Genomic DNA, 11,112 nt, shown 5'->3' on the forward strand with positions numbered 1-11,112 from the left:
TAAAATTTTCATTTTTATGGATCCACAAACACTATGAAAAAAAAAACTATCCACTGCAAAATACAATGACTTATTCAGAGATTACTGACCCACCCTAAACATTCAATGCCAACCAGTGTTGTCGAGTCAGTACGTGAGTGCTAAATCCACTCATGTCACATCCAACTCACACAATACCGTACATTTGAGGAAAATAACAAGAAAAGCTCTTTTAACCTTTACTGTCTGATAAAACCAGTAGGTTACATGATAATATGTATAATTCTCTAACAATTAAATGTATTTTTAAGAGTAAAATTATAACAATGTTGAACCTAAATAAGAATATAAAATACTGTACTGTAAATACACTACAGTAAACTCCTCATAACCTGGACTCAATTAATCTGGATCCTCTTGCAAACCAGACTGGAGTCCAGCATCAGACACATGTATCCCCCAACCTGGGAGAAAACAACCAAAATCCAGATAGCATGGGGGTTAGTTCATGTAAGTGGGGGCTACCACTGTGGTCGCACAGGAGGGTAACTCAACTGCTGCCTCTTATGAGGCAGTTGAAGTGTCTAAGAAATATGATTAGTGTACAGTACATAGTCAATGAAATTAGCACTGAAAACATAACCTTCGGTGGTGTACATGAGTCGTACAATCACCTCCTGCTTCAATTACCTTATCACCTGAAGACTCGACCGACTCATGATAATTTAATCATTAAGAAGTACAATACTGTACTTTATTAATAATATGTACTATGTGCTTCTATTTTTCATCCACAAATATATTAGTGTGCAGTAGGAATGTATACCATAAGAAACCCTCTTCTACTTTGTATGATTCTCTTATCACTCCAATTATATCAGGCTGTGGCAATGAGCGAAAATATTTACAGCTAGTGAAAGTGTATAAACTTTTATCCACAGCATCTATTCTAATTGTGTTAGAAAGATGAATTTGATACCACAATGATTGACTAAATTCTCTACAAGACGTGATTTAAGAAAGACCCACAAACAAAACATTTCTACATGATATAATGATGGGTACTCAACTCTTATGAAAACGAGGCTTGACTAGAGCCGAGTGTGACAGATGCCTGAGAGCGCCAGGCAACATTAGCTGAAGGGCGACTCGCCGAGTACAACTGTATCGAGAACCACCACCAAGCTGCCAAGAGTGTATGAGTGACCAAGGAAAAATTAACTTTTTTCCACAAATGGTAAAGCCCTAAAAAACAAAAAATGTCCTCATGGTTTATAAAAACCCTGAGTGTTAAGTATAGGCAAAAAAATTACAGTAGGTTTGGTGTTCTTAGGTAGCCCGTTGGAAATCCACCATCCTCTTAAATTTTCCACCTTACAATTTAGACAATCCTGTACAGACCCTGCCCAACTCAGACAGGCTTTCCCCTCAATTTGTCCAGATTAGAGGAAGTTTACTATATTAAAAAATGCTCTAAATATAGGGACATTAATGGTTACTCTTAAGTATAGCTACATAAAATTTCTCTCCTTCAATTTGAGTTTTGAACTTTTTGCAAATTCTAGAGAAGGAAGGGTAGGATTGCTTTCCTGCGGGGGTAATTCTTGAAGTCTTTTTTATAGTTGCGGTGCTTACCCAAAGCCCACATGGTCATCTGGTAGAATCCACACAGAGCAAACATTCCAGCTGAAAGATGATACAATAGAACATTATTAGAGTTTGAAAGAGAATGGGAGAAGGAAGCAACCATCAAAATGAAGAATGGGAAAGCACCTGAAAGTTCTGGAATAGTTGTAGAAAAGATAAGAGTATGCTGATGATGGCCAAAATGACATGCAATTTTGATGATGTATACTGTGCCAGATGATGGGAAGAATGTGATTGTGAATGCATACATAGGTAAAGGTAATGCACTTGAATGCAGGAGCTACAGTGGCCTGAAATTGTTTTATAAGGTTATGAAAATTGTAGAAAGAGTGATTGAGAAATTGATAAGGGAGAGAGTAGATATAAACAAAATATAGTTTTGGTTTATGCCAGGTAGGAGGAGTACAGCGGCAATATTTGTTACCAGGCAGCTACAAGGGATATATTCAGGGAGAGAGAAAGTTGTACCACATTTTGTAAGCTTAAAGAAGGCAATCGACAAGAGACCACACAAAGTTGTAAATTAGCCATGAGAAAGCGTAGAGTTGAAGAATGTCTTGTTTGAGTGGTCATGGCAGTGTACGTGGAAAATGGCCATAAAATGATGATGATATTGATACACTGTAGTATAGTATAAAGGGGGGTCAGAAATTTTATATATAAATTTTAAAAACTTCTTTGGATAAATTGTTACTGCTGGTGAAATATGGCAACAAGGAGATTTGAAATGGGATGGAAAACATCAGCAGTATCTTATACCCATGTAGGACTCTGGCCCTAGGTATATGAGTCTATGTGTAGAGGATTGAAAGGGTTACAACTAATTTAGACATCTAAGATCTAAGATAAAATACTATAAAATATTAACTTTATTTATATCTCACCTGGCAGGCATTGTGTCATCACAGTAAAAGCCAACCATGAGCCAACCTCATAAGTATAATTTGGGCATGAGACAGCACTGAAGAGCTGTGTCAGAGGATTACTATCAGGATAAGGGATCTTGCGTTCTTTGCTTCCTGGTGGTCGTAAATTACGAAGGGCTATATGAATGCTGAAGTTTCCAAGTTCACACACCTTTTGGGGATGCAAAGTTATTAGTACTGTATAAATTTGTGATTTCAATTCAAAGTGGTAAGAAAAGATTGATATGATTGATTTAAATACCTGAAACAATAAATTTAATACAAAAGCATTAATTACTTTTTTACTAAATCAAATTCACTGTGATAGCTACAGCAATAGACTTTAAGGCCTTTGTTGTCTTTGGCAATACTACTATCTAACCATCTTCTTAAGATGGTCAGCAACACCCCCACACTTTCCTTCAAAGAAAGTCTGCAACATATTCCCATACTTCACAGTCCTATAAGGGTCTGCTACACATTCTCACACTGTATACAGTTCTTTAAAGGTCTACCATACATTTTCACCCTGCACAAGATCTTCAAGAAAGTGTGACACCTTCTCACATCCACACAACCTTTGAATGAGTCTGCCACACATTCTCACAGGCTATTAAAGGAGATCTGCAGTATTTTCTCAAACTGAACAGGATCATTCAAATGTTGCTTCTCTTCTCATTCTCTACATTTTATAAATTTCTTTTATTCCAACATCAATTTTATCCCAATATCTACATTCCTCTTAAATTAACTTGCTGAGGTAATTGTCAGACATTTTCAGCACATGCTTTGATTAATTATAGGCTATCCAAAAATCAGCAAATCTTTATAATGTGGCATGCCGGCAGGCTATCAACATTGAAAAAGTGGAAATAATGCAGTGACAAAAATTCTGCTGTAAATATGTGATACAGGCATACATGATACAGTACACAGATGATACTAACATGTTTAATTTCTAGTATATATCCATATTCTGCTTACTAAACATTAATAGAAAATGTCACCTAGCTATCTACCTAATCTGCTCTTCCAGGAAGACTCTTCCTTACTGTTTCAAAACTGTACTGTATGTACAGTATTATAAATATGAAACATCACAGTATGTATTTCAAACTGGCAATAAATGCCCAGGTATTCAATCCAAGTGTAATCACACACTATATAAGTGGCAGAGGATAAAAGTAACACTGGTGCAGGTTCAGATATTCAGGAGGCAATACTTGCCAACATTGTGTAACAGAGACATGACTCAAGGGTCTAACGAGCCGATCAGTGGCGAAAAGGATAAAAGTAAATGTAATTGCTCATATGCTTACAACAAGAAACCACATTTAAAAAATTCTGTACTGTACTTACCAAAAATATAGCAAGAGCTGAATATACTTGAAAATCAGATGGGGCTGTGAATAGGGGATGGTTGACGTGATAAGCAACATATGCAGTGAAGCCCCAATAATAAGTACAATTCTTGAACAAATTGAACACGGGCATGGTTCCATGTGAAAACCGGTGGACAAATTGAGTTTCAAGAAGTCGTTTTACATAGTGAAAAGTCCAGCAACCTGCAGCAATGCTGGAAAAAACAATGAGACTTTAATAATAAAAAGAATAAGAAAGAAATCCAAAAATAAGATTTGAAACTAGTACTGTATAGAAAAGTACTTCCGCTTGAATCAAGAATATCACTGCTCAATAAAGTAAGCTATTCATACCACAATAATTATATAAATTATCATTCAATACTGTATTCAAATAAATATTCATCTTATTTAAAGATTTTCTAAGTAAAATGTGATACAGTATTTTAAAAACACCATGCATACCAAGTATCATCAGTTTGTTTATTAGTTTTGATAATTATTGTAAAAAAACCTACTGAGTGCACAAAGACACTGGGGCTGAATCTCCTTTGTCTCCATAGAAAAGCCATGGACGCTGGTAGATCCACAGGTACAAGAGCATAGGGCCAGCATACTCAGCAAAAAACACGGTTTTCCAGCCAATTTGGGGACCAAGATCCTTTACATACAATTTATCTTCCGATTTGATGCCAAGTTTTTCCAAGGTCTCCTCCTCCTTCAACCCTGTATGGGTACACAGAATAAACTTTGATGAAACACCAGCCATGTACATTCATATAGTAGTACTGTACTGTACTTATTTACTACCAATTTATCTTTAGAGTTAGCTGAGCCTAAAGCCTTGCAGCTTGTGTGGCAAGTCATAAGACATATATACAGTACACTTACACCATATCAAATGAAGGATAAGCATTAACCAATTTATGTATACCCCAGCACAGCATATAATTCTAGTGTAAAGGAGCTCTAGGCTCTCCAAATATTGAAAGAAAAAAGGAGAATGAAAGATGTACAGTATAGCAAGATGACTAATGGCAAATAAACTGCTCATAGAGATTTGCCATTTCTGTACTTTGAAAACTTTAATTAATACACAATCAATAATACTATTTATAGTACAGTACTGTATTACTCATAAAACATTTGGTGTATGGTTAAAAGAAATCATGATAGCCTAAATGTGACATTAATCCTGATAGAACTAAATGTGACATTAATCCATCTGTTATAACTGTAAACAATATTATGAACATTACCATACAGCATTAGTAAAGCGGAATTCAAAGAAATAAAACATGCACACTTGCCAATGCAAATATTAATAAAATCAGCAAACAAACAGTTACTGTCAAATATTCAACTAAATTAATGCACTTACTGGAATTCTTTTGTAAGTGCATCAAAAGATAACTAACCTTTGCCTTTCTGCTCCAGCCTGACTTCCTGTCTCTCTGGGTGCAGCACACTCTTTTGCAGTTGAACATACTTTTTAACATCCAAAATGGTGCTTGTTGTTTTCAGCTGCATTGTCACATCAAAGAAACAATAATAATACAGTCACATAATGTACCTAAACACATACTGTACAGTCTACTGTATATGGAATTAGATACACATACATTTGCTTGTTTATGTGTAGAGTCACATGCTAGGCACTTCCCTAATACTATGCACATACTGTACATTAATGTAAGCATACTTGTCTACATGTAGAAGTTTATATAAGGAGATGTAAATGTGTTCATGAGCTCTTCAGTTTAAATGAAGAGGGAGATAAGAGAAAGATACCCATGACATTGGAAATGTACTTGAACTAAATTGTAGCCATGTTGAGTTCTTATAAAATAAAATGAAGGTCATAAAATGTGATTAACTCCATTACAGTACAATAATATTAGTACCAAGTACCACTGATTGCTTATCATTGGTCATTTTCCTTACTGTTTACTACCGTTGTATACTAGTGCCGTTTAAGTACTGTATACGGTACTACCTTCATGGTACTACTGTATATGTACACAGCATACAGTACCTGCAGTGTCTATACCCATGCTGAACTGTATGCCTGCATAGTCTACTGTATATCCTTGCCAATCCAATTGTAAACCTCTATAATGATTTTACTGAAGAAATATTAATATTAAGTGCACATTATTATTATTATTACCTACGACTTTAAAGGGGATGGCCCTGGTTCAGATAAAGAAATAAACTAATAAAGAACTTCAGTAATCTCTATGGCCTTGATACTTTATCATTTCTTCAGGTGTTTCAAGATAATGTACAGGGAGCTAAAACCAGGTTACTACTACTTTTGTCAGTTCAAAAACTACCAAATGTACAGTACAGTACTGTATATACCATTAAGTACAGTACTCCATAAAATATATTAGCATGATTACCTATGTATATATCAAAACAAATAAAATGAAGTATAAGATTAAAAAGTTGCTTCTTTAACTAAGAACAGGAAATACTGTATCCCACCCAGTGACAACACAGGTACTTTCACTTACCCCATACAATGTGGTGACAAACTTGCCACTCTTGGCATTGTAAATGTCCACCTTTTCAATCTGTGTAAAGAATAACAAACAATAGGCATTAAACACAATTACAGTACAGAATCTGCATTATTTTCTCCACATAAATAGCAAAATATTGTGATATATAATAAATACACTGTAGCAAGGGCTAAGTAGGCTACATATGAGAGAAATATGAGATTAACCTTCACATAAAAATTTTTGCATGCATTAGCTATACAGTCTTTCCTTGACTTACGACGGGGTTCCGTTCCGACGACCAGGTCATAAGTCGAAAAGGTGAAAATAATACATAGAAATCCTAAAATGGGGGTCTCTTTTTCTTCTCAGCACCACGAGAACTCTAACTTTTACGCTTGCCAGCCATTTTAAAGGGAATTACAAACGAAAAATTTGTCAGTACACAGAGTGATCACTAACGTCGGTACTAGAAAATACGTAATTTGAAAAATATTTTATACGACCACGGCAGTCATATGTCCGGGTTGTCGTAAGTCGAGTATGTCGCAAGTCGAGGAGTACCTATATTCTTAATCGTAAATGTAAAATCAATAAAATTTTCATTGCTATTTATTAGTCACTTGTTAATTTAAACTCTAGCTGACAATGAATTATACTTACAGACAACATAAGTACAGTACTGTACTATGGACTACCCAGGTTTCAACGTTGGGCCCTAATTAGTTATTTCTATTAGCGGTGTGCAGCAAACACACAAATATAACTAAAAAGGCATAATGCTGAATATATATTCAATTACTTACAGATGACGTTCTGGAAAGAGGCTGTTATGCCTGTGTATCCAGCTCTAAACTTTCAGTTGAATAAGTGGTGGTGGCGGTCGAGATAATTTTGTCGAACTGAATTTTAGCTTTGTAATCACATAGCAAATCATGATTTCTCCAAGCTTTGTCTAAATTTCTTTCAAAAGATAAGACTGACTTAGATCCAATTACATACTGGGGTAACACATTCCAATTATTCATTACTCTATTACAAAACGAGTTCTTTCTCTTGTTTAGTTTTGATCTACCCTTCAATATTTCCTTATGTCCTCTAGTTACCTGGTCCTCTCACCATATAAAAATATCCGGACACACTTCCGGGTCATGCACACCACACAGAATCTTTTATGTTTCTATCATGTCTCCTCTTGATCTTCTGTAGGTTAGCACGGGTAATCTCAGCTTCCTTAATCTTTCTTCATACTGTAGATCAGGTTCTTCAACATTGGTACCAGTTTATTTGCTTTTCGCTGCACATTTTCTATTGCTTCTATGTCCTTAATTAAATATGAACAACAGACTTAATTAGCATATTCTAGATGGGGTCTAACGAGTGCAACATATAATGATTTGAAAATTTCCTCATCTAGGGATACAAATGTATGTCTTATGAAGCCAACTATACAATTCGCTTTGTTTATTTTCTCTGCTAGATGTCTTTAGAAATTCAGCTTGTTATCAATTACTACCCCTCTGTCATTTCCTCACACATACTGTATTCGTTACTAGTTACATTAGACGTCCCAACTCTCATGTACAGTACTTACATTTCTGCTACCTTGCTTTATAGTAGTGCGATAAAACTTGCAGGAGTGAAAAGATATAGCTATGCAATGTACCATTATTAATTCAGATTTAGGCTTAATTTTTATTTATTTTTTATTAAATGATTTTAATTAGGAATGAATCCAAAATATCCGAGCGGTTCCAAAAAGTCACCCAGCAGCGGGCTTTGTATGAAATAATTTCTGATGGGGGATAGGATAGACTGATTTTAGTTAGTAAGATACTGCAGTCATAATACAGTAGTCATTCCACTTTATAGCTCAGGCTCCTGTACTGTATGTAATAGTTGATATTAGCGTCATAGAAATTGTGCAGTACCTGTACTTTATTCACCTTAGTAAAGAAAGTGGGAGACCATAGAAGACTGAGCAAGTTTTTGTATGTGGGTTTGACCAAGTTTTTATTTGCGGATAGGAGTAAGTTTTTATGGAGTTTTTTATTGGGTGTATCACATCACTGCTGTACTTCCTGCCAGCCAGTTTCCCATTTTCATTCTTACATATACTGGGTTTAAATTATAAAGTTACCAGGCTCCCACTAGAATGTATCATTAAAAATCAAACCCTCTCCTTTTGGGCGGGCAGGCCATAACACAACTTTTAGGGTCAGACTAATTACCCAAATGTACCCAAATGTAGCCGCAATGAAGTCAAATAATGGTCCTACATGAATAAATCGGACTGCCAATCACTTCTCGACTGGTATTTGGTGTCATAAAGTCACAAAAAATTGGTAAACTTAATTTAATCTGAGTTAATAGATCAAGTGCATGTACCTAACCTAACCTAACACAACACAACTCAGATTAAATTAAGTTTACCAATTTTTTGTGACTTTATGACACCAAATACCAGTCGAGAAGTGATTGGCAGTCCGATTTATTCATCTAGGACCATTATTTGACTTCATTCCGGCTATATTTGGCTACATTTGGGTAATTAGTCGGACCCCAACTTTTTATACTTAAACAAGTCCTCTGTAACTTAGGTGTTACAAATTAGTCAACGAAATATTCAAGGTGAATTACCTCTGGCCCAGAAAACATTCATTTGGATCGACTTTCGCGGCTTAATCTTATCAAACTTATTACTAATCTTCGAATTTCGAGTTTGAACCATGTAAAAAAAAAATCAGGCCAGCCACATACCTAGAAACTCTGAATTAACCTTACCTATATATAGACTCACCCCTCTTATCATATATTAATTATAACTAAATTATATCATGAAACCTTCGAGTAAAATTCAAAAGAGGAATAATTCAACACCACCTACCTCCATGTCTAGTCACTGCAACACCTGACACTGACCGAAGATGCAGACGACGAGACCACTTTCCTAGTTAAGAATATTGACAGTAATGTTACAATAAGTTCTTCCTTATTTTATTTTTATTGCTCAACCATATTTTGAAATTAATCTGGTAATTTTAATATGTATATAGATTATCACCACTAAATGTGACATGTTTTTCTTGAGAATTTTAGTTAGTTATCAACTCACCATATAAGTCACACAGGTACACAACCAAGGAAGCTGGACTAGAGACGGTCAAGATGGCTCACTCATTGCTTAATTTTCGTTCCCTGTGATGGTAACGCCACTAGCGGTCGAGAAGTATAAACTCAGTCGAGCCCCTTTCACCTTACCCGATTATATGTGATAACACCAGATTTTTCAGTGATAACAATTTATATGAAGATTATGTAACTATTGTAACTTGCCTTGTAGATATCAACTTGTAAGTTAAAGAAGTCAAATGTGTAATATCCGATTGTTCTTGGTTCAGACTATGTAATGTTCACACAAACATTATTTCCTTTTTTTTAGTTTATTATGAAAATAACACTGCACAGTATGTTGTTGTAATGGCAATTAATCAACGCTGGGCAACTGTCTTTCTATGAGAGAATATAGGAGGTTATTGTCTGAGCTCCTTTGAATGACACACTGGAGTGTCACTTACTTTTTGCTTTTATCCTCTTCACCATGATCGACTTGTTAGCCGTTTCAGCGATCGGTCACGTCTCTGTCACGCACTGGTGGCAAGTACTGGGCATGCACCGGCTCCTGAATGTACCTGAACCTGCTCCAGTGTTGGTCAAGTCTTGTCTTGAAAGAGCTCACACTCGGTGCCGTCACAACACTTTCTGGTAGATTGTTCCAAGAATTCACAACTCTCACTCCGAAAAAGTTTGCCCTCACAGTTTTCTGGACTTGCGGCTTCTTCAATCTTGAGCTGTGACCCCTTGTGGGGCGAGCGTCCGCCAGCTCCAAGTAAGGACACTCGACTGAGTATTGCCCCTTTAGATGCTTATACACCTCTATTAGGTCACCCCTTGCCCGTCTGTAGTATAAGCTAGGCAAGTTCAGGTGCTTTAATCTCTCAGGGTAGCTGAGGTGCCGAAGGGCAGGCACCAGTCTGGTGGCCCTCCTTTGAACATTTTTGTATTGTGACTGGATGCAATATGTTTTATAAGAAATAAATTAGTTAAGTCATACTTGATGTTTCACCCTTCTTCCCACTCTCGATTTGGTCAATGAAAAACCCAACCCAATGCCTAGCTTACTCTATCCGCTACCTAATGAGCTACATACTGTCCAGGGGGGTCTGGTGGAAGCGACCTTAAAATTAAGAGTAGAGTTAAGTTATCCCTTAGAATTAGTGACCCCAGAATCGGGCAGTACCCCACGAAAGGCTGAAAATCAAACTGGAAGGGTACGGAATTCGGGGAAATGTCCTAGCGTGGATAGAAGACTTTCTACATGACCTCAAGCAGTGTGTGGTGATCAATGGCACGAAATCATCATCCGTACCTGTCACAAGCGGGGTACCACAGGGCAGTGTATTGGGCCCGTTGTTGTTTGTTTGTTTCATAAATGACATGCCTGACGTTGTACACTCCTCCATACAAATGTTTGCCAATGACGCCAAGTTATTTCTGGAAATCAAGACCCAAGCGGACTGTGAAGAGCTACAGAAGGACCTCTGTGGGCTCCAAGAATGGTCGAAGAAATGGCTGCTGAGATTCAATGTCACGAAGTGTAGTGTAAGAGGATGCACCTGGGGCATACTAACGGTAAGGAGGCGTATCATATGT

General features: G+C 36.5%; 1 protein-coding gene across 1 annotated transcript; it reads right to left on the reverse strand.

The window, feature by feature from the left end:
* Positions 1–206: 206 nt before the first annotated feature.
* LOC121875625 (probable very-long-chain enoyl-CoA reductase art-1) lies at positions 207–9,592 on the reverse strand. The gene is made up of 8 exons (XM_042380221.1): positions 9,515–9,592; positions 9,287–9,349; positions 6,412–6,471; positions 5,311–5,416; positions 4,411–4,618; positions 3,891–4,107; positions 2,511–2,703; positions 207–1,665 (listed from the first exon to the last, which is right to left on the reverse strand). The coding sequence occupies exons 2-8, from the start codon at positions 9,290–9,292 to the stop codon at positions 1,541–1,543; spliced, it is 915 nt and encodes a 304-aa protein (XP_042236155.1). The 5' UTR covers positions 9,293–9,349; positions 9,515–9,592; the 3' UTR covers positions 207–1,540.
* Positions 9,593–11,112: the final 1,520 nt, after the last annotated feature.

This window comes from Homarus americanus, unplaced genomic scaffold (genome assembly GCF_018991925.1).
Source record: "Homarus americanus isolate GMGI-L3 unplaced genomic scaffold, GMGI_Hamer_2.0 scaffold22250, whole genome shotgun sequence".
Classification (NCBI taxonomy): domain Eukaryota; kingdom Metazoa; phylum Arthropoda; class Malacostraca; order Decapoda; family Nephropidae; genus Homarus; species Homarus americanus.

Coding starts and splice junctions, on each gene's coding strand:
- LOC121875625 (XM_042380221.1), bottom strand. Junction 5,417..6,411: donor TTGTCACCACATTGTATGGG/GTAAGTGAAAGT, acceptor GTGACAATGCAG/CTGAAAACAACAAGCACCAT. Junction 1,666..2,510: donor GATGACACAATGCCTGCCAG/GTGAGATATAAA, acceptor ATCATCTTTCAG/CTGGAATGTTTGCTCTGTGT.